Here is a 24501-nt window from a genome sequence, read left to right as displayed (position 1 = left end):
ATAAAATAGATGTAAGTTAACTATTAGCAAAGTCTTGATGACCAAGGGGATGCTAGATTAGCTGCCTAAAAAAATGATGGAAGATAGTAACCAAACTAAGCTAATAGTTGCACAAAATGTATTGTAACAGTGTTATCTAATAAACAATATCGTAAAAAAGTTCCCAACATAATTTCCCCTTAGATTTGTTTGGTACTCCATCATGCTCCGATTCAAATGAGTGGATCTTTCCTCCCAAGCTTTGGGCTAGAGTGGGTAGCAGGCTCATTGCAAGATTTAGAAGTTTTGGTTTTACGTTTATTTGTTCATTTAAATTTTTTGTATGACTGACCATCTGAAAACACAACTCTGAGAGACTAGCAGCAGTAATAAAACTACAAACCATAAAATCATAAAAGCAAAGTAAGCTTCAAGACATCTATTGTTTTTGATAATACACACACACACACACACACACACACACACACACACACACAAAAGAAATAAATTTTGAGCTCTGTTAAATAGTTGAGAGTGGAAGGCCATAGGCCTATGCTTAACATCATTCATACCAAAAGGATTTGTGCCTCTTAGTTATTGGTAAGAGCTATTTTTTCCTTACAGTACCTGGCTCCGGAGGTAATCCGAAAGCAGCCCTACGATAACACTGTAGACTGGTGGTGTCTTGGAGCTGTTTTGTATGAAATGCTGTATGGTCTGGTAGGTAATCTCATTTTTAAAACTGCATACCTCAATCAATGGCTTAAAATATATACTAGATACTAGAAGGAAATAACTTTTTACTGTATGTCTTAGCTCCTGCTGTTGGAAATAGGATACTAACTAAAATGATCCTTATTCTGATCTAGTAGAATTAAGTTCAAAATGAACTTAACTTTAATTAAGCTTAAATTAACTTTTAATTTTTGACTTAAAAATATAGTAACATCCACAATGCATATATATGAATAGGCTACTTTATTCCCAGCCAAGTCTTGTGGTTTAGTCATTTGCTTCTGATGTTCTCTCAATTTCCTGGCTGTAGTGGAACAGATTATGTCACCAAGCATAAAAGAATAAACAACTGAAATAGCAATGGTAGTATTTTCTCCTAAAGTGAATGGAATCATTTAGAAAAAGCTGATAGTATCTAGGACAATTCTAACATCTTTTCATTTATTCTTTATTCCTCGTTGATAATAGGATAGCAGAGATCCTTTTTGGGTTTTGTAGTAGCTATATTAAAATGTACATTTTTAGGTCTTTAGAAAAATGCCTTTTTCTTCATACCACCAGACTTGCTTCCTGTCTCAATTATAAAACATTTTGCTTACATCAATAAAGCATTTATAATAATTTTGAGTGAGAATATTATTCATCATGTCACAAGCCATGTTTGTTTAAATATATTGGACAAAAATGGAATATCCAATGCAATAGGATTTTGATCTGAGATCCTTAAAAACATCATATGTCAGAATAATAGCTAATAATTGCCAATTAGAAGCAAATTATTTTCCTCCTATGAGCTAAAGAATCAATGTTTCTTACCAGTTCTATTTCAGATCACTCTGAGTAAGGTGCTTTCTTAAAAACATAGTTACCTGAGAACATGCTTCTTTGTGGTAAATCTTATACAATGGACCTATTTTTATAGCATAAAATCTATCAACAATTTTTATTTTCCTAAATTTTTAGATTAGCTTATCTTCAGGATCTGGTGTCAAATTTGAAACTATAATATCTTCTAGATCAGATAGAGAAATTAAGTACCATATTTTTTGCACTATAAGATGCACTTTCCTCCACCACCCCCCCAAAAAAGTGGATGGAAATATCTGTGTGTCTTATAGAGTGAATATTGTGGCAGGGGGAGAGAGGGGTTGGTCACCACCGCCGCCTGTCATTGCTGCTTCTGTTCACCGCCACTGTAGGAACGCTGGAGCCTTCGCTGACAAGCAGCTGATTGGCAGTTTGATCGGCCTCCTAAAATACCGCTGATCAGCTGTTCTAGGCGTCAAGGATTGATAGGTGGCGGTGGTGATCTGTGTTGGCGGCAATTGGTGGCAGCAGCGGCAGTAATGAATGTTGGTGATCGGTGGCGGCATTGCCTGCTGCCTAGAACAGCCAATCGGTGGTAATCTGGGAGTCTGATCCAACCGCCAATCAGCTCCTCAGTAGTGAAGATTCCAGTGTTTTCCAGCAGTGGCAGCAATTCAGCTCAGTTGACCAGCGGTGGGCACAATGGAGCGGAGCCCTGACAAGCCACATGGTGGGGCTACGATAACGTGCTGAGTCTGGCTGCTATTTGCTGCAAGGACACTAGCCATATAAATACCGGATGGATGCTGAAAGGTAGAGGCAGATTTTTTTTCTTGTTTTCCTCCTCTAAAGCTAATGTGTGTCTTATGGTCCAGTGCGTCTTATATTGCAAAAAATATGGTATTTAATTTAAATGATCCCTTGTTTATTTAATCCTAGGTACTAAAAAGCTCTTGTGGCAGTTTAGAAACTGTTCCGTTGTATGAGTACCAAGCAAATTCTAAAATGATGGTTCAAATCCTAAAACAAATCATCTTTTATACTGTACCTTTATGACATGCACTTGTTAAGCAGTATATTGCTCTTCTCAGTGGTTATCTGTGATCTTTAAGGGTGAATATTCTGTAGAATGGGCGACCATTGCAATCTCTCTCTCTCTGCTTACATTTCTTGAACAAGTACACTATTAGCTTTGTTCTGTTATCTTTCCCTACAATCTCTCTAGCCGCCCTTTTACTGCCGTGATGTTGCTGAGATGTATGAAAACATTCTTCATAAACCTCTCCATTTAAGGCCAGGTGTCAGTCTTACAGCTTGGTCTATTCTGGAAGAACTCTTGGAGAAGGAGAGACAGAACAGACTTGGATCTAAAGAAGACTTTGTATGTGAAATATCTGATTTTAAATCAAGTAGTAAATAAAAAAAACCATTTTAAAAAATTAATTTGTTACCGTATGAAATGCAAATATTTGTTCCTTTTTAAAAATATTATACCTAGTCTGAAAAATTTAAATAATCAAATTTGGGTACTGCATTTCATTCCAGCATGCAGAATTTATTTATTTATTCATTAAATGTAATTGCCATCCATCTTTCTGCAAGGTGACTCTGAAAATTAACCCAATCTTCATTGCTTTGGATGGGATTTAAGCATAATTAATTTTCTTTGAATCAAGAGTTAACCAACATGAGATGCTGCCAAATAAAAATGTTTATGTGGATTTTTAACAATTAAACAGTTTATAGAAAGTTGCCCATCTTCATTATAATTGTATTTCATATAGATGCAGAGCTTTTATGGTACTGAATTTCAGAGTTTTTATAAACTCCATAGGATAGGTTGACATTATCCATTTTAGGGAGTTAGCCCAAGCCCAGGGTAGGAAGAAGGCTCAAACCTTCTGATAGTAGTGGGGTAGGGGAAAAGGCGTGCAAGCTAGTGGGCCTAGCTAGCCAAGGTCTCCCAGCTTGTGGCAGGTTTCTATGTGCCAGTGGGCCTAGCCAACTTGCAGCACTCCATTAAGGTACAACACTTAATGATAGTCCTAGGGTACAAATAAGCAATCAAATCATATTAGGAAACAGTCAATATAAATCGTAAGGATACCAGCAACAAGGTTACAGTCATAAGTGGGAGGAGATATATAATAGGAACGATGGCAAGATTAATAGTGCAGACTTAGTAAATAGTTTGACAGAGTTGAGGGAATTATTTGTTTAGCAGAGTGATAGCGCTTGGGAAAAAACTGTTCTTGTGTCTAGTTGTTCTGGTGTTCATTGCTCTATAGTGTTGTTTTGAGGGTAGGAGTTGAAACAGTTTATGTCCAGGATGTGAGGGGTCTGTAAATATTTTCATATCTTTTTTTAAACAGTAAGCGACTAAAAATATCTGGGCCATTTAATTTTCTTTCCGATTTTGCTTGCAGATTGCTTCTTTTTTCTCCTTTTCTAAATTTATCTGTTTTAAGAATACACTAAACAATTTCTAAAATTGAAATTATACAGTGAACATAAAGTTAGCATGAGAAAATATTAAAGCAAGTTATTGTAAGACAGTTATGTCCATCATATCCTTCCTTTCTGTACTCTGGCTTCGTTGGTAATGAATAGCACCTCGGGACAATTTACATTTACAGAGTATTAGAAGCACAGTCTATTATCAGGGATACATGATTCTGCTTCTGTAACTTCAAAAATTAACACTGCTATGTGTTAATTCACAGTCACCAAAATGTTTAATATCATACATAGAAAATTCAGCACAAGATCCATAATCTTTTGAAACCTGATTTTAATCAGAACAGGAATATTTGTTAACTTTTTGTGGATGACACCAGTTTTCTGACACATTTAAGACAAATTGTATATCTTATATTAACCTTCATTTTGTATTTTAGCTTGAAATTCAAAGGCATCCCTTCTTTGAATCTATCAGTTGGAATGACCTCTTACAAAAAAAGATTCCACCACCATTTAATCCTAATGTGGTAGGTCCAATTTCTACTCCTTATTCATTAAGTCATCATTGCCTAAGATGAATGAAAAAAAATCCTGAAAGGAAGGGTTGAATAGAAACTGAACATAGTATTGCATAATCTCAAGAAATTACCGGTATTATTTCTTGATTATTGCATAATCTGTAGAAACAAACAAGTGTCTGTGTAGTATATTGTGCATATTAGACTGTATCCAACTATAACCATTTATTGATAGAATCAGAATGAATGAATTCCTGTTTCCTTTCTCCACTGCCTTCAGAGCAGAGGGAATAACTGGAAAAGTCATTGTACAAGTGGAGGATTCACTGCTTAATAAGATAGACTATAATATCTGTACATGCTAACTATTTCGTTGAAAAAATCTTTAAAATCATTTTAAATTGATAATATATGGAAATATAGGCCTCTTCCTTGCAATATTTTACATATGCTTTATTTTCTAGTTTGGTCCAGATGACATCAGGAATTTTGATGCAACATTTACAGAAGAGATAGTACCCTGCTCCATTTGCATTTCTACTGATTATAATATTGTAAATGCTAGCGTACTGGAAGCAGATGATGCATTTATTGGATTTTCTTATGCACCACCTTCTGAAGACTTATTTCATTAAGCTGAAGATTGGAACATTGGAAACTATCTCTAGAGGAGTGATGAAATTATGTGATTATAAACAGTTTCTGAACAATATGCTACAAGTGCCTCATTTGATCTGCTGAAGAACAAACTTTTTCTGCTGTATTACGAGGATAATGGGCATTTTGCATTCCATTTTTAGACTGTTAAACATGCTGCACAAAAATATTTTTAAAAATGCATTTAAGTCAAAGTTCCTAACCTTGAAACTTTTAAAACAAAGATAATAGCTGTTTTTCATTCAGTTTACATTAACCTATCTATATTGGCTATCTTTATGATCAGCACACCCATTTAATGGGCTTTGTAATATATTGAATTTCTATGCTTGAAATACAGCTATGCAATTATTTTGGTAAACTTCTGTTTAAAAAATAAGCTTAACTACTATTTGTTTACTTAACTGGCAATAATCATATTAGTTTACTAACTAGAAGATATAATATGTACAATATCACTTGGTTTAATGTAAACTTGTGCCACTGTAAATCATGATGGGCATATGAAGATAAATGAAGTCATTTATCACTTCACTTAAGTATTTGATTCATTCCAGTTACCAAACACAGGAATGTATTTTCTAAGTTAAATGGTGGAACAAATTATCATTTAATATTTGTTGACAAGACATCTCACATTAACCATTTCTCCTCTTCTTGTAGAAGAAACTTTCTCCCCAAGAAATAAAAATTTAAGCATCACTGTACAGCCATATGTAGAAGTGAAACTCCTTTCTTCTATGTTGAAAGCTAATATATTACAATTTGATTATATTAAAATATTATTTCCTTGTTATCTGTATTTTAATTTCCGTTTCTTTTTATTTTTCAAACACTTGTACAGTTTGCTCCCAAATAATGTACTAACGTATAACTTGTTCATTTTTGGACATGCATGCACATTTATCCCAGTATAATCAGTGATTTGAGGTTGAGGGAATGATCTTCAAAACAGTCTCTTTATGAAATTTGAATAGTGAATACTTTTTCTTGGCTTTAACAGCCTCTGGTTGAATATAGTTGTCCCATTCAAAATAAAAGGATGAAAATATTTGAGACAATCAACATAAATTGTAATATTGTTACTGTTTATTTTTCTCACTAATAAATGGAATTAATATTGACTAAGAAAATGCAAGTAATATCTTAAAAATACAAATTAAATATATATTTAAGTTAATAAAATATATATTTAAGTTAATATATTTAAGTTAAGTGTTACTTCAGGAAATCTGATTAGAATAACGCTAAAAAATGGTAACCTATGAAGATTTTTAACAAGGTGATGTACTGTTTATACTCTATTATTACACTGATTAACAGTCTGACCTTAGCAAACAAAATACAGGTAGTCCTTAACTTACGACCCCAATTGAACCCAGAATTTCTGTTGTTAAGTGAGAAACGTGTTAAGTGAGTTTTGCTCCATTTTTTGACCTTTCTTGCCACAGTTGTTAAGTGAATCACTGCAGTTGTTAAGTTATTAACACAGTTTTTAAGTGAATCTGGGTTTCCTATTGACTTTGTCAGAAGGTCACAAAAGATGATCACATGACCCCGGGATAATTTGCCAAGTGTCTGAATTTTGATCATGTGACCATAAGGATACTGCAACAATTGTAAATGAAAAATGATCATGTCACTTTTTTCAATGCTGTTGTTTCTTTCAATGGTCACTAAATGAGCTGTTGTAAGATGAACACTACCTGTAACGTATAGTATATATACTGCTCAAAAAAATAAAGGGAACACCTAAACAACACAATGTACTGTATTTAATAAGAATATTTCATTCCTTCAGATCTAGGATGTCTTACAGTATTTTTGTGTTCCCTTTATTTTTTTGAGCAGTGTATATATATATATATATATACAAACACAATTGAAATATCCAAACCAAAGCCCACTTTTATCTTCACCAAAGCATTCTTCATTGGAATCTTAACTCTTAAAGAGTCCAGTAAACTCATTTTAATCAGTTAGGTTCCTCATACAAGATCCAGTTTTCTCACACAAATCACATATCAAATGAAGTAGCTAGTCAGGTTCATAAAACCTTGGGGAATATAGATTATGTGGATCAATTTCAAACGTATTACTGGTCTGGTTTGGGTAGCAAAATTGCCTTGATCATCCAACAGATTACCTCTACCATGTGAGTATAACTTTATTGATCCTCCTGGATCACTTAGCAAATATATGAAGCCATTTAGTAAAGTTGTATTGGGTGCCATCAGTATGCTTACACCAGTGGTGGGTTGCTCCTGGTTCACTCCGGTTCTGGAGAGCCGGTATTAATGGCTAGCTGGCCATGTCCCCAAACAGGCTCCCCGATCATCAGAGGTTTGTTTGTTTTTAGTTTTAAAAGAATCTTTTCTGCAGCCAAAAAAAGGCTTTTAAAAGTTTAAAAAAAAACCAACCCTCTGATGATCGCGTGGCTGAGCAAGGATCATCAGACCCTTTAATTTATTTATTTTTTACAACATCTTCAGCCGAAGAGATTTTTAAAATAAAAGGTTTTAAAAGGCTCCTCTGGCAGTCCCAGCTGAGTTAAGAGCTTCTGGGCTGCAATTAGGCAACTTCAACTGGGATTGTCAGAGGAGCCTTTTAAAATCTTTTTTTCCTCTGGCCCACCCAATCCCCCTCTCCTCACTTACCTCACTACATTTTCTTTCTGGCTGGCAAAGCCATGCTTTATATCAGCAACTGAATCTGCCTGCCTGGAATCCATCTCCTCAGTGAGCAACTGCTTTGCTGGCTGAGGAACTCTGGGAATTGAAGTCCACAAAACTTAAAGTTACTAAGGTTGGAGGCCCCTGATTTAAAAAATAAAAATAAAATAAAAATAAAATATTTGTGCAGCTTTCTGAGATTTGGTGTGTTTCTGTAGTGTTTCACTCTAACTACACAAACACCCAAAATCTCACAAAGCTGTATGTGGCTTTTTGTGTGTGTGTGAGAGAAAGAGTCTGTTGTGTTGTGTGTGTGTAGTGTGAAAGTTGGTTTTTGAGCTTTTTGTGGCTGTGTGAGGTTCCTGCTTGTTGCAGGGGCCATTTTGGCTGAAGTGCAGCTTCTTTTACATTGTGTGTTGTGTTGTGTGTGTGTCCCTTCGCAAGGACTTGGAGGCAGCTCCTCTGACGAAAAGAGGAGGCGGCGAAGTTCTGACTGTCCCCCAGGAGAAATCGCCCTCTCTCTGCAGCATTGGTCATGTGACTGAGTGGGCGTGGCCAACTTGATGTCACTCATAGCAAGGTGCCGCCCCACCTTGCCCTGAGTGACTTCAAGTTGGCCATGCCCACTCAATCACATGACCACCAAGCCACGCCCACCAAATAAGCCACGTCCACAAAACCAATAGTAAAAAATTTTGGAACCCACCCCTGGCTCACACCATCAATAATAGTATTCTGCTGAAATGACATATATTTAGAGTTGGAGTATGATGCTATTCTTCAGTGATCCTATTCCATATTGCAGACTTGGCATGAGAATGTGACTTCAGCAAACTTCTACTAAGCTATGGTGTCCCAAACATATCAATTTTGCCAATTTTGTTTAATTTCTATATTAATCCATTGAGTGAATTAATCATTGGCTTTGGGATTAAAAACTGCCTATATCCTAATGATGCTTAGCCCTTTTTTTTCCTGGCATCGTATGTTCACCTAGCGCTTGCATGGCCTGGTACCAGGCTGTGGCCCAGTGGTTGGGGGACATGCCATTTTCTGAATTTGATCCAGTGTCTCCCAAATATGGTACTCTAAACTAGGCCTAATGCTCATGATGGAGTCTAACCAACACAAATCATCATTGATTTGGAAACTATTTGAACTGATATAGCCTAAAATTGCATTTGCCTTTTTTGTAGTGTGCCCCTGACAATTCCTACTTAGTTTGTAATTCACTACTTTTCTAAAATCTTTATTAAAGGGGAGTGACTATATTGAACACATGGTAATGCTTCAGAAACAATAGTTGTGAATGGATAAAAGGCCAGTTAAACTAACAAACCAGTAATTGTTAAACATTTTACTATGAGCGGGGCTATGTACATAAGGAGTATTTGCTTTTTTCCATAGGTTTGCTTATAATGTGGCATTAATGCAACAGTAGCTAAACAATGTCAATGAATGTCTCATGAATAAACTCAGTGTTTCTCAGCCTGAGCAACTTTAAACTGTGTGGACTTCAACTCCCAGAATTCCCAAGCCAGTATGCTAAATTCCATACATCTCAGATTGAGAGATCCTGCATTAACTGATCTGAGGTAAATCTTATGCCTGAATTTGTCAACACTGAAAATCTTGTCAAGCACAAGGTTGCTGTAAGGCACTGTGAGACTGGCAATTGGATTACCAAGCACAGCGAGTTGGAAATCTGGTGTTGGGCTTTGGTCCTTTCTGAGGAGAGAGGAAGATCTGTTCCTGCCGAATGAAAGCCGAATGAGGCAGTCTTGCCAGTGGCAGAAATACATGAAGGATAGGAGGGAAGCAGAAAGAAGGCCCAAGGACAAGAAATAGGCATAAACCTTTAAGAGAAGATACAGAAAGTTTATTAATGAAAGAGTTACAGTTTGAATAACAGTGTCCCATAATCCATGCCCCAAGAGAGATGAGGGGAATGGGGGGAGACGACATGTCAACATCTTTCATTGGAATGATCATCTAAAGGGGCTTCTGGGTCCATTTTCAAAATCCATTCAGCTTTATCTTTGTGACGTTACAGGATTTTTTTTAACAAGTAGAATTAAACAGATCCCAGGAAACATTAAGAGCATTGTTTCCGTTACCCTACCCAATAGTTGGAGGTGATTTTGATTATTTTTTTTTAATTATGAGAATGAGTTGAGCTCAACTATCACTTTACCTCGTTTTAAACCTACCATTTTTGAGATCCATTTAAGTTTTCAAAATACAAGCTGTTAATTAACTAAAGCAGTTGATGAATCTCTTGTAATCCCATTTCACACTTGGCATGGGTACAGCATCTATAACTAAATTGCTGATGTGAGGTTACCACAGGTCTCAAATTATAGTAATTCCTTTATCAACTGTTCTAAGTTACAATGGCACTGAAAAAAAATGACTTGCATGCAGTCCTCACACTTATGATCATTGCAGGATCATTGTCACAGGATTAAAATTTGGATGCAATTCACTTAAGAACCATCTTGCTTAGCAATGGAAGTTCTGATCTCAATTGTGGTCATAAATTGAGGATTACCTGTATTCAGGCACACTTGACAAATATCATTATTCCACAATTATATTTTTTTTATTTTTCACAGCAACATACACTTGTAATCTAAGGATTGAGTAGAGAAACAAGATTGGAGTAAATGAAGTTGGATCTTCTGAAAATGAAAGAAGCTGCTTTAATTTATCTTGACAGGAGTGGTGGTCTTCAGAAATTTGTTAATGACTGCAAATTATATTGTAATGGTATTTACCTAAAATTATTATTAAGTAATCAGAATTATTTAGCTTAAAACAGTAAATAGGAAATTTTAACATTTATTCAAATCTGGCCTTACAGAATCTAGCCAAGCTTGTGCTGTTTTCCGGTTTCTAATATTGGTAAACCCATCTGATATTACTGAGTTGGATGCTACCCTTGGAAATTATATTTTGCATCAACCTGTGAAGGGTACTCAGATTTTTCAGTCAGTAAGAAATCTTTTACGTTTTGATCAAATATTCTATGAGTATTCTGAACCATACTTTTCTCATAAATTAAACTGAGTTTTGAATTACAGGTGTGTTTTACTGCAGTTAAAACATTGTCATTAATTCAACAAATAGAGACTGAAGCTCAGGTGAGTTTTCACCATTATTTCAGCCCTATTTTTTCTAAAATAGTGGCAATAATTTATATTTTAATATAACAAAGATATGCTTTAATTATCTAGCTTTCTACCCTCCTATTTATTTTTTCTCCTTGGTGTAATATTTTTTCTGAAATATAATTCTTAAGACAAAATGCATTTATTATAAATTTATTTATGGTAACTAGATAAACAGAAAAAAACAGACAATTCATCTACATGCCTACAAACTTTCATTCATTTTTTGTTGTGTAGTAACTTTTTAACATTAATAGCAAAAGTAGCTTTCTATGTATCATTATCAGTCAGACTTGTTCCCAGTCTATGATCAATACTGAAACACTGTATGTAACTGGATATTTTGCCAGCAGGTGTATTTGTTTATCTCTCAGAAATAAAATATCCAAAAAAATGTGGAACTAAACTGACCAGTAGAAGGTTTTAAAGTTTATACAAATAACCTACATTTTAAAGAACCTTTATTTATATAATGTAAGTCAACTAAAATAGTTAACTAGATGGGATACAATGGTAGATGACATGGTACTCATCTTGTTTTACTGAAAAAAGTATGCTTGCATTAAAAAAAGTTGGCATATAAAAATATACAGGATAGTTTTATTTTTAAGCTTGTGGGTGAACTTTATATTCAGTTAAACTCTGGAAATAGAATGGTTTGATCAGTTAATATTTTAAAACACACCCTTTTTCCTATTTGCAAATGTCCTGTTAAATGTCTCTTGTGTAATATGGGTGTAATTTTTCAGTGTCTGTGTTTCTGATTAATTTTTGGGGAAACAGACTTTATACAATATAGTCTCATCTGCTCAGAATTCATGCCACTCTGCTAAAATTCTTGGGTATGTCTAATTGTCCATGGCCGAGAGTAATGCAGTTATTTTATTATTTTTCCCCATTTTGATGTCAATTTGGCCACATCCATGTTTTAATTAATTAGCCTTGACAAGCCACACAACCTAAAGGTGTCTCTTCATTCAAAAAGCATTACTTATCCCTGTTTTCTTCTTGGAACTTATTTACTGTATTTTTCAGACTATAAGACGCTCTGGACTATAAGACACACATTAGCTTTAGAGGAGAAAAGCAAGAAAAAGAATATCTGCCTCTGCCTTCCAGCATCCATCTGGCTGGCATCCTTGCACCAAACAGAAAACAGCCTGGTCAGCTTCAGCATGTTTTTGCAGCCCCAGCACATGGCTTGTCAGGGCTTTGCTCCATTGCGCCCACCATCGGTCAACTGAGCTGAGCTGCCACCGTTGTCAGGAAACGCTGGAGCCTTTGCTGCCAAGCAGCTGATTGGCGATTGGATTTGCCTCCCAGAATACCGCTAATCAGCTGTTCTAGGTGGGGGGGGGTCGCCGCTGCCCATTCGCCATGATTGGCAGTGAATGTGTGGCGGCAGCAGCAATAAGCGGCAGCAATCCCCACCACCTAGAACAGCTAATTGGCACCGCACCAACCCCCCTCCCCCGTGCTGCAATATTCACTCTATAAGATGTGCGGACATTTTCATCTACTTTGGGGGTGGGATTTGTCTTATAGTCTGAAAAATACTGTATATAATAATATAAATTTTTAATAATGACAATATTTAAATGTCTGTCCTATTTGTAATCAGCTCAATCATTTTTTAATTCTCTTTTAGATGAACATAGTTCTGAAACTAACACACTTACCTTCCTTACCCTGTTACGTTCTCAGTCTTTGCAAATTTCCATTTGATTATAATACTCGGAGGTTTTATGTAGCAGAGGGAATAGTGATTGCTATGAGTATCATAACGAAGTATACACAGGGAGCAAAATTTGTTTGTTCTGAAGATACATGTCAATTTTCTGAAGGTATGCTAATAAGCTTGAACTTAAATTCTTCCATTTTGAAGCCCAACTTTTACATTTATAACTTTGTTTTGGATACTATATTTCATTTCCCATGTGGATTCATATGTTAGTCAAGATTATTTTCCTACAACATAAAATAGAAAGCAAGAGGAAGCAGAAAATAATTATTTTCTTCAATATTCATCCTAACACGATTCTCCTTATATAGAATAGATTCCAAATAAATTGAACTGTTACAAATTTTAACAAGTTCAGAATGATTTCTTATATCAAATAATCAGAACCAAGATGTTTTAAAAAGCTACATGCAATTTGGGAAACATGTTTAGTATGACATCAAAACATGCCTGTATTTCTACTGCATTGACCCACAATGTAAGGTTCAATGAATAATTGTGTAGTTACAACTCTCTTCTGAAACAAACTTATTTTTGAAAGTTGAAAAAATGCTTTCTAATTTTGATTGGGTTAAAAAGTTGGAGCAGTGCCTCTTGTCTGTTAGGCTGTCCTAATTTCTCATGGGGATCAATCACCTTATAAGCATCAATCATCTTATGCTTATATAAAAATTATATATAATTTCTAAATGACTAGGAAAAGAGTGACAAGGAATGGAATAGTACGGTAATTTCAATAGTGTTGGCAATTAAAGTAATTGGGTATCTCAATTTGCATTTCTTGTATATGCATTTATCCATATAGCAATAGCACTTAGACTTATATACCGCTTTACAGTGCTTAACAGCCCTCTCTAAGCAGTTTACAGTATCAGCATATTGCCCCAAAAATTTGGGTCCTCATTTTACCCACCTCAGAAGGCTGAGTCAACCTTGAGCCTGGTGAGATTTGAACTGCCAAATTCCAGGCAGTTGCAGTCAGCAGTACTGCACTCTAACCACTGTGCCACCACGGCTCAGTAAAACTGTTGGCAAAGTAGGCAGCCTAATTGCATTCAGGTGTTGTTGAACTACACTTCCCAGGATACTTCACTTTTGGCCATGCTTCCTAGGGATGCTGGTAATTACAGTTCAGCAATGTCTAGAATGTCACAATGTCTTAATTCCTCTGTCAATTTATTGAGCATATCATTTAGTATATGACTCATAATATATAATTCATTATTCTGGGTTAGGTGTATTCAGAAGTATCAGCAGTGAATTCCACATATAAAGTTAAAAAATGATAAAGTGCTTCCTGTTTCTACTATTCTAACTTTGGTGGAGCATAAAACACAGATTGTAGCCAACCGAGGCAACCATATAAAGACACTATAATAGGGAACTTTCTGGTTGGGGTTATAAGGGCTATAAAAAGGATGTCATGTTTTCAGCATGATATGGAAATATCCTGTTAAAGTGCATAGATTTCGAGCAATTTTCTGATAAAAATACAATAATAAATATTATATGCTTCTGAATTTTTAGAAAACTAAATTCAATCTTTTGTATGATTCTAGGGTTTCAGTATATAAGAGTACATACTGCTGGAGCTACAGAATCTGCAACACTAAGAAATGATTTTGTATGCAGCTTATGTATGTCACCACTGAAAGAAGACAAGAAATATAGAGTACTTGGTGGTAAAAACTAAATAGCTGTTATTAATTCAACACGATACAATTTAAAGGGCTCCATACTACCAGTATATAAGGGGGATGGCTACTGGACAACATAGAGAAAAAGGAGAACACACAGATGTGAACTAGGTTTAGAAAAGTACATGAATGGCAAAATGTGCATACATCAGTAAAACAGATACAAGTGGAATTTAAAAAATAAATAAATCATCCATTAAATTGTTTTAGGACCAATTCAGCAAATAGATTTATCTGAAACAAAAATTGTGTATTTGTGTGTTTTATATTTATTTATTTATTTATTTATTTATTTTTAAGATAAACAAATGATTGAAATGATTGACTCTAAAGCAGTTAGTGTATTTCAGGGATTTTCTGGAAGTAAAACACATTTCAGATTTCAATCATTTACAGTGTTTCTAAGAGGTAAGACATGTTCCTTTGTTGGCTTTAAGCATTTGCATTGTTTTTCAGGGCAAAGCCTTCCCAAAATAGCCAGTATTTATAGTATTTATATTTAGGTGCATTTATAATGCATCCAGTCCAAACACCCAAAGATTATCCTCTTTTTTTCTATCCATCTGTGCTACTATATATATGCTCTTAAGAATTTCCCAGCTCCTACACTTCCCACCCAGTCAACTCCTTCCTTGGATGAACTGACATATCCCTATGAAATTCTGCTGTTATGATGGAAAGACTACAGCATCCTGGCATCATTCCCTTTCAGAAAAGACTTTTAAAATTCTGTTTTCCAGAATTCTTCATATTTGCATGATAGGGTAGAATTCACAGGTCAGAAATTTGAATTTAAATCCAGGAACTTCTTTTCAACATTTGGTTTCAATATTTTCAATAATGTTATTTGTTAAATTCCTGGGAAAGATACTTCCTGCATCAATTATAATTATATACTTTAAAATTATTGTATGAATGAGAAGTGAGGCATAATTACATGTTTTAGTTTTGAAAATATTCAACAAGGATTTTTCTGGAGAGTGGGGGAATGAGACTATCTGCTGGCAGACCAATAGTGTTGTGTTTAAATCGCACACAAACTGAATCTGTCAGTTGGAAAGATATGAGGGTTGCATTAGGATTATAGAACAATGGAAGAAATCTGCTATTGGAGATCAGTTATCCTAGGGCAAACATTAAAATCCAGTTGATAGGACTATTATACACAAGTTATAGGAATTCTGCAGCACAAGCCAAACTGAATGTAGAAGTTCAGTTTGGTGAGAAGCCAAGAGATTGACAGTCCTATTTTTAAAAACATAGATGTTACCAATAATTGTTAGCATTCCAAGATAACAATATTCCCATTCAAAACAAATAAAAAGACTCATGAAAGTCACATGTCTAGTGTCTCATTACTCAAGCCAAAAGGCTATATAGGTCAGTACCTAAAGACTAGATGGAAGGATGAATGTTCAAGAAATGGTCAAACAGAACTCACTAGATTCCTGTTCTGAACTCATCATTGCCACCCTCATCAAGACACTATGGATTTGGAGACGACTTCCGGTATCCGGTGGCAACGGACGTCTGGAAGGCTTCTCCTGCCTCCAGTGTCCGAATCCGGCCGCCGCCGAGGCCCTTAGGGGCCAGGTGTTCCGAAAAGGACACCTGCCGTACGGACGGCTCGCCAGGGGTCTCCCAGCCGATATACAGGACTGGGGGGACCGATGCTGGCGCGTCCTAGGCTCGGCGGGGTGCGGAGGCCACAGGCCGCGGCCATTACTTTGGTCGTCGCCTGGGCCGCTGTGCCCGGTGACACCGGGGCTTTGGATTTATAATTGCAGCAGCCTGGTGGTGAACAGGGAACGGAGAAGAATTGAGGAATGAAGAAGGGAAGGGAATATCGGCAAGCGTGGTGGAGTACTCCGGTGCGGGGGTTTTTCTCCCCTGCGACTGGAAAGAGTACGAATCACTTTGGAGAGAGGAGAACTTAAAATAACAAGATTACCGGTTTTGTGGAGCTCTGGAGAGAAGAGGTGATGGAGAAATTTAGGAGGGAGGGTTTGAGGCCCCCCCTCCCTCTGGGGAACAATGGTGGCGTCCAGCTTCCGCCTTCACTATGAGAATTTTGATGACATCACTTCCCTTCGGCTTCCTGGTTGATTAACTGTACTCTGGACTCGTTGCTCCTGTGAGTGCCCCTGGTGGATCCGGAGGAAATTATAAGGATACTGTGCCTGCCTGAGGATTTTGAAATTTTTAAATGGCACAAGGTCAGAGACCAACTGCTGGAGAAATGGAGAGAATTCTGGAAAAGTTATCTAATATGGACAAGAAACTGGATGAAATAAGAGCAGAAATTGTGACTATCCAAAAGGATTTAAAGGATACTCAACAAGTCTCAGCAGAAAATAAGCAGAAAGTGGAAGGTCTGGAGGGTGAGATGCGGGCGGTGCAGAAAAGAGGGAGGCGACAAGCAATGCTGTGCTTGGACTACAGATGGATAAAATGTCTTATTTCCTTAGGTTTCAAAATTTGGAAGAAGTGGACCAAGAAGACTTGAGAGATGTTGTGACTAAACTGTTGGGAGAATTTCTTGGGAGAGGTGTTGATTTTATGAATTGGGATGTGGATCGAGTTTATAGAGTTAATTCACAATATGCACGCATGCAGTTCCTAGAGAGGTTCATGTCAAATTTGTGAAAAGAGAGACGAGAGATGAAATTCTTAGAAAACATAGGAGTGGGGCACTGACTTATAGGGGCAGGAGATAGCCATTCTGAGGCAGATTCCCAGACAGGTACGTGAAATGAGAAAGAAATATTACTTTTATCAAGCAAATTGTACCAGAAGGAGTGGGCTTCAGATGGCTGATGCCAGAGGATTGATGATTTTCCGGGAGGGCATTACGAAAAAATTAGTACAATTGCGGAGGCTGCGGCCTACGTGGAGGAACACAAAGCCCTCTTGGATTTAGATGACCCAGGAGTTGAAGAAGGGGAGGTTATAGACCATGGGGCGGAGGCGGCTGCCGCTGTTGCGGCCCTGGAGTTGGGTCAGGCTGAACCCAGAGTTCTGAGATCCAAAACTAGGAAGTGATAAAGATATTTGGTATTGTGTTGGTTTTTCTTATTCTCTTTCGTATGATATTCTGATTATTCTTGACCCTTCCTCATTGTGTATGTAAGATTGAAACTTAGCTACTTCGTTTCACCTGCTTGCCATATGGCTGTTGTATGTGTTTAAAATTCTGAGTAAAATTCTTATTATGTATAAGAAAAATGAAAATTTACCATACCTGATATGTATTTGCATAAATCTTTATTGACCAATAAAAACTTTTTATATAAAAAAAAAAAAAAAAAAAAAAAAAAAGACACTATGGATTTGTAATATTTGTATTATTCTTGAAATCTATCTAGAGTATTCAACTAAGGGGTAAGAATATATGTATATGTTGCTTTTTTGCACAATTTTTTGTCTCAAATTTTGTTTTGATAGTTGTTGTTTCCCTTTTTTCCTGTTGAACTTATATTTTATCTTTGGAAATAATATAAAAATTTATTTTAAAAAGTGATTCTTAAAATATTTTTACATTGTTGAAAGGATACGAATATGAGTCCATAGAATTATTCTGCCCAATAGAAAACTCCACCTGCCTGTTTGTATTTTTCCCAGATGAATTATCCAATGAAATGAAAATGGGAAATCAATATAAAGTTATAGGAATTCCTATCTGTATGCAAAACTGCTTACAAGCCACAATTTGTCTTGAAGCTAACAGCATATATCCTTCTAATTCTACAGGTAGGACAAGAGTCCAGTGAAAATAGACAATAAAATATACTTGTTCCAATAATAGGTGACTGAAATGCAACTGTCTTTTTCTTTTCATCCCAATTTTCTTCTTCAGTTCTCAAAATGTGATATAGGGACTTCTGAAGGTCCCTGGATCCCTTTCAGGGGGAATGTAAGACAAATATATAAATATTTTAAAATGTGTTTTAATTGCTAATACAGTAAATACTGATACATAAACCCACCTATCTGGGGTTTAACATTTTTAAGACAGGTACTAAAACTAAAATATTTGAGAATCACTGATTTAGTATATTTGCTGTGAAAAAAGTGTCTTCATTTTCAGCACATTCGTTCTCTCTGAGAGGTAGGGAGCGTAATCCCTGGTGAGCTCAGGAGCCAAAAGTTCCTGAGAAAGAATAACAATGTAGAGAAAGCATGCAAAGCATGGCTTCTAGAATTCTTTTCATCTCTTTAGTAATAACTCTCCTCTGGGTCAACTAAAAGTGACATTGATTTCATGGCACATAATCCATCCATATTGGATTATGTAGGCAGGAGGGAGGGGCTATGGAATGAGAAGAGTTGGCAACATTCTGAGACATTGCTTAACTGCCCTTCCTGTAGAGATGCACTGGGATTTTTTTACTCTGCAGACCCAGAGCAGAATGGGACAATTTGCCACAGCCAATTCACCACGTCAACAACTTGACACGGGACAACTCACCACCATGGAACAATTTAATAATTCAATTTAAGTATTTAAAAAATTTTAAACATTTCGTTTTCTTCCTTTTGCATCATTTCTTTAATGATTCTATTGCACTATTTCTTTGATATTAGTGTAACTCTTGTCCCACAGTGAGTTGTGGTGAGTCGGCTGTGACAAGTTGTGCCGTGGTGAGTTGGCTATGGCAAATTGTCATAGATACCCACCCCACAAGTCTGATCTATTTTTAAACTGAGGTTTTCCTTTAGTCAGCTTTTTCCCTACACAAAATTTGACTCCATCATGTTGTTTGCTTGTTGCAAAATTAATTTTCATTGGATTGGAAAGAATAAAAAATCATGACTAAATGACATTAATATTGATCTCTTCTTGTTTTGTACTGGAAGAGATATTAACATGAATTTTAATTTCAGAATCAAGTATCCCTATTCCTACTCTTATCTTCAAAAACAAAGACCTAAATCTTTTTCTGCTCTAATTTTGTTAGCCTAGCTAATTAATATTCATCTTGTATTCTCTGAAATTGAAATCTTTCAGGTTCACTCGTTTTCGTACTAGAATTCTGTAATTTATCTCCCTTTTGAACTAGAATTGGAACCTGATATTCCTTTAGTGCTATTTGTTTATATTTTTTCCTGATGTACCTACAATGAATTGAATTCAGAGTTGTGTTCTAGTAGTAGCAGCATATAGCTTACCTTTACCAACCACTGAATTTCATCCTTGTAGATGTTAAGGTATCTATCTTGTTTTTGTTTTGTATCAGGGCCTTCTTGTATCAGTGAAAAATTTAAGTACCTGCTTTCTTTGACTTCAAATTCATGTTGGAAATTTACAGCACTTCTGGTCGATAGCTTTGCTTCAAACATCCTTCCATCTGGCATTTATAATATTCTGAAATTGTCCATAATGTTGAGCTTAGTACAGACAATTGATGGAGATGATAAAACAGCAGACTACTTAGATCTTCTGGTAATAACAAATGATTCTCTTATACTGGAGAGGTAATCATTCTTTTTTTTAGATGATGTTATTAGCTTTCCCTAGTAGGAAAGTGCTCTCTCTCTCTCTCACACACACACACACACAAATTTAATTTAGCAACCTGTGTTTTATTGTATCAATAACGGATGTTGCTATAATCTGAATTATGCATATAACCCCCTTTTCTGCATATATAGATTTATTAAACTGAAATCCAATGTCATGGTGAATTATAATATCTTTAAATTTATTTATCTAAAATACTGCAAATTCATTAGTGAATTGTTTTTCCCAATCATCTAGAATTATGAATTATAGTATATGTCTTGTGCCTCGAGGCATTCGGCACTTTCCATCTGGTGAAGTTTTTCCAACTGTATCAAAAGATAAACATGGGACTGGAAGTGCTATTATTCAGGCTGGTACTGCTTTAATGGCTAAAAATGGAATATGCTTCATTGGAGAGCTGACTTCATATAAGAAAGAGAAACTTGAACAACTACAAGCAGGTACGGCAATTAGCAAGTATTTGTAAGACCAAGGATAAATATTTAAATATTTAAATATTTCTGCTAGATTGCCTTACGGTTTTGAAATCCTGGAGAAATTCTTTTAATCACTAGAGATATTTCCCTCCATTCAATGCTTTTTTGTTTAGTAAATAGAATGAATTCTTCCATTCATCAAGAGACAGACTGGATCCAATCCATGTAAACCTTTTGGATGATACTTTTGAGAGAGGAGCATTATAGAAAGAACGTTTCTAAAATTGGGAAATATGCAATTAATATCCAAGTTCCTTTAAAAGCAATGATTTAACACATAAAGTAAAGTAAGTTATATAAACCACCATATTTTAAGTAGCATTTTTCTTCTTCCTGTTTTTATTAGTACTAGAGAGCAGGACAATTACTAAATTCATTCCAGGAAAGAAATATGGAGAAACTAGTGATCAGCAAATTGCTTTTCCAATTCAAACAAGTTTCTGGTCATTTATTCATGTGGATTCATCTTTAAAAAAGCATATACAACTGGATAATACTGTAATTGGCCAGTTGGTGAGTCTATACTTAGAACAATATTGTACAATATTGATTAGGAACAGTAATACCTTTTAGAAAGGCACTCTAAAAACTTGACATTTTATAGATAAAATGTCAAGTTAGCATGCATTTTCTAAAACGTGTTAATTTTCCCAGTCAAGAAACGTATTTTCATCATTCTACAACACTTATCACCCAAATACCATACACAAATTAAATAAAAATCATGGTGTAACAGCATAATATCAAAGAAATTACTGCCATAACAAATATAAGTGCATCAAGTAATATTCTGAATGTTCCTTTCTGAAAAAAATTGAATCTTGCATTTTTAGAATCTTTACTTTTAAATATTTTTAAAATGTTAAGTTTATTCTAAATTACTTTTTAAAATTAGGACTTAAGCTTGATTTCAGCTACTCTTATAGATGCATTTGGACTTTTGATATACTGCAATGAAGCATCATGTTGTCAGTCTCCATTTCCTGTTACGAATTTCATTTTTAAAAAATCTATTAATTCAGAAGAGATTTATACCCAACAGTTGCAAACCCAAGATTATGAGGAAGTAAGTAGTTATTAGAAATCATAAAAAAGAAACAACTTTTTAATTAAAATATTTTATTAAAATATTATTAAAAATTAAATAAATTTAATTATTAAATATACACTAAATATATTAGTGTTTTTTCATAAATCATAATTTATACTGTCTTTTCAGTTTCTTGCTTTTTCAAAGAATTTGCATGTAGAATTATGTCCAGAATCAGAAAGATTAATTCATGGCTACTATCTAGCAAGTCGAAGAGTCAGAACACAGCTCATGAATGGACCTAATCTCTCAGCAACTTCACTAAAAATCTTGTAAGTTGTAAATTGACACTTGCTAATTAAATATTGCCCATTTTGGCTTTAAGTTGGACTAATAGATGAAATTGAGAGATGCACTAATTAGCAACTTCTGATCTCATTCAAACATTTATTTATTTATTTATTTATTTATTTATTGTTTCAATTTCTATACCACCCTTCTCCCAAAGGACTCAGGGTGGTTTACAGCCAAAGTAAAGACAGTTAGTACAATTAGATACATGTATCCATAAATGTGATTCAGACTGTATAGAAATCTTTATGCTTTCTCTATCCAGATATTAGTCCAAACATCAAAGCACTGTTGCTTAGAATATACATCAAAGGTCAAAGGAAGATTTTTCCACTTTGATCCACATATTCAATGTCTTCTCAGATAGCATTGTTAGCTGTTTATCCCTAGTAGCTGTTCAGATTCTGCTCAGCGGATTTTTAAGTCCAAGCAAATGAGTCATTTTCATTGCAAGATGTTCTGCTAGTGATCAGAGTAGACCCCTGGATTTTTCCTATCCGTAGTTTTCGAATAGGTTCAAAGTTACCATAAAAGGCCACTAAACATACATATTAATTATTTTATCAGTTTATTTAACATAACATAACATAACATCAGAGTTGGAAGGGACCTTGGAGGCCTTCTAGTCCAACCCCCTGCCCAGGCAGGAAACCCTACACCATCTCAGTCAGATGGTTATCCAACATTTTCTTAAAAATTTCCAGTGTTGGAGCATTCACAACTTCTGAAGGCAAGTCGTTCCACTGATTAATTGTTCTAACTGTCAGGAAATTTCTCCTTAGTTCTAAGTTGCTTCTTTCCTTGATCAGTTTCCACCCATTGCTTCTTGTTCTACCCTCAGGTGCTCTGGAGAACAGCCCAACTCCCACTTCTCTGTGGCAGCCCCTGAGATATTGGAACACTGCTATCATGTCTCCCCTAGTCCTTCTTTTTGTTAAACTAGACATACCCAGTTCCTGCAACCGTTCTTCATATGTTTTATCCTCCAGTCCGCTAATCATCTTTGTTGCTCTTCTCTGCACTCTTTCTAGAGTCTCAACATCTTTTTACATCGTGGCGACCAAAACTGGATGCAATATTCCAAGTGTGGCCTTACCAAGGCATTATAAAGTGGTACTAGCACTTCACGTGATCTTGATTCTATCCTCTGTTTATGCAGCCCAGAACTGTGTTGGCTTTTTAACAGCTGCTGCACACTGCTGGCTCATATCTAGATGGTTATCCACTAGGACTCCAAGATCCCTCTCACAGGTACTACTATTGAGCAAGGTACCACATATACGGTACTGGTGCATTTTGTTTTTGGCTTAAATATAGTTATATAAGTAATCACTTTCTAAATTAATGACATAGGAAATTGAGCAAATGCAAAAATTTGAATCATCAAGCATTAAGATAACTTTTATTCCGTGGTTGTAATAATAAATTTCCATTTCCAGGTACTATGTAATCCATATTACTGCTTTTTAAATAAGGTTTCTTTAAGGTATGATTTGGAACCTTTTTTCTAATGTAAAACATTCCCTGGGGGATAATCCAAAACCAAGAGGGGATGTCACCACTGTTCTCTCCTTGGTATCCTCTCTTCCAAGCAACAGGTTGCAGATCAGATAGCTTGGACCTTATTAGCAAGCAGTCTGAATTGATCTATTACATAGAGAGATTAATATTAGGGTATAGGTAATTTTAAAGATAAATGGAAAGGCATTTTTCCAAAAGGCTAATTTTGCAATTATATTTCGTATATGAAAGGATATTTAACTCTAGCAATTTTTCAAACAACGACTTTATAATTTGCTTTTGCAAATTTATACTCAAAAACAAATTCCTAGACATTTTTAAAATGTTAATTAATTTAAAGATTAATTTTCTTTACACAGGTGCTTCTGTATTTTGTGTGGCTCCTAATGCACTTTTTCCATTTGAACTCAATTCCGAGAACTCCCTGAATCAAAGGGATATTTACTTGATGGAGTACCACCAACAATTGAAACAGTTTGTTGCTACATATGGGCCTGTGACACATGTTCTCAGCAGTGAGATTTAACAATACACAATACTGAATCCAATTCTCAGGAAAATTAATTCATTCATCTAGCCTATCTTTGCCCTTCCAAGTTATGTTATAGAATACATTAATGCTGTAATAACTCAATTAATGCTGTAATGCAGGGATGTCAAACTCGATTTCATTGAGGGCCGCATCAGGGTTGTGTTTGACTTCAGGGGGCCAGTGAGCGTGGCCAGGGTGGGCATTGTCAGCTCGACATCACTTGCGTCGGGGGCACCTATGGTGGCCCAAGCGCTTTGCCAGAGAAACTAGTCTCTCCTCCTGCAACCCTCTGCCATCGTGTGGCCCTCCTGACCACCGTTTTCGCTGGCAGAGGCACTGCGGGCCTGTTCTTCACTGTTTCCAGGGTGGCACTGCAGGCCAGATCTAAGCACCCATGGACTGGATCCGGCCCCTGGGCCTTGAGTTTGACACCCCTGCTGTAATGTTGCAAATTTAACCTTTTAAAAAAAAAGTCTTGTATTTCAGCTAAAGCTAACATTCTATTCTTGCTGAACAGTAGTAGTTTTTTTCCCTATATCTTATTTGGATTTTTCTTATTTTGAATGTTATAACAAGCATAGGAAAATAGATATATTTGTTTTAGTTGTCTCATTAAATTTTCTATTACTGA

At 35.7% G+C, this 24501-nt stretch overlaps 2 protein-coding genes across 7 annotated transcripts in view; both read left to right on the top strand.

Moving 5' to 3' along the window:
- The window catches only part of SGK3 (serum/glucocorticoid regulated kinase family member 3), a 39679-nt gene extending 33721 nt beyond the window's left edge, over window positions 1–5958 (top strand). For 5 of the 6 annotated variants that reach the window (XM_058175691.1, XM_058175690.1, XM_058175692.1 and 2 more), the window contains 4 exons: window positions 604–699; window positions 2747–2902; window positions 4419–4508; window positions 4964–5958. In XM_058175691.1, the coding sequence (XP_058031674.1) occupies window positions 604–699; window positions 2747–2902; window positions 4419–4508; window positions 4964–5134 (513 nt within the window). In that variant the 3' untranslated portion in view covers window positions 5135–5958. The remainder of the gene's footprint in view (window positions 1–603; window positions 700–2746; window positions 2903–4418; window positions 4509–4963) is intronic. The other variant, XM_058175694.1, reaches the window with a different exon arrangement.
- Window positions 5959–6101: 143 nt separating this feature from the next.
- On the top strand, window positions 6102–24459 carry MCMDC2 (minichromosome maintenance domain containing 2). Its single transcript, XM_058175688.1, has 13 exons — window positions 6102–10597; window positions 10692–10822; window positions 10912–10971; window positions 12647–12842; window positions 14299–14421; window positions 14737–14844; window positions 18058–18186; window positions 19674–19911; window positions 20195–20400; window positions 20783–20949; window positions 21332–21502; window positions 21656–21798; window positions 23570–24459. The coding sequence occupies exons 1-13, from the start codon at window positions 10495–10497 to the stop codon at window positions 23862–23864; spliced, it is 2070 nt and encodes a 689-aa protein (XP_058031671.1). The 5' UTR covers window positions 6102–10494; the 3' UTR covers window positions 23865–24459.
- The last annotated feature ends 42 nt before the right edge of the window (window positions 24460–24501 follow it).

This window comes from Ahaetulla prasina, chromosome 3 (assembly GCF_028640845.1).
Source record: "Ahaetulla prasina isolate Xishuangbanna chromosome 3, ASM2864084v1, whole genome shotgun sequence".
Taxonomy (NCBI): domain Eukaryota; kingdom Metazoa; phylum Chordata; class Lepidosauria; order Squamata; family Colubridae; genus Ahaetulla; species Ahaetulla prasina.
This window is presented reverse-complemented; position numbering and strand designations above follow the sequence as displayed.

Bases quoted from the DNA above. Each gene is read 5' to 3' on its own strand.
- MCMDC2 (XM_058175688.1), top strand. From the start codon at position 10,495: ATGAAGTTGGATCTTCTGAAAATGAAAGAAGCTGCTTTAATTTATCTT. The intron at 20,950-21,331 runs GTGAGTCTATAC...TTTTAAAATTAG, and splicing joins ATACTGTAATTGGCCAGTTG to GACTTAAGCTTGATTTCAGC. The intron at 21,503-21,655 runs GTAAGTAGTTAT...CTGTCTTTTCAG, and splicing joins AAACCCAAGATTATGAGGAA to TTTCTTGCTTTTTCAAAGAA.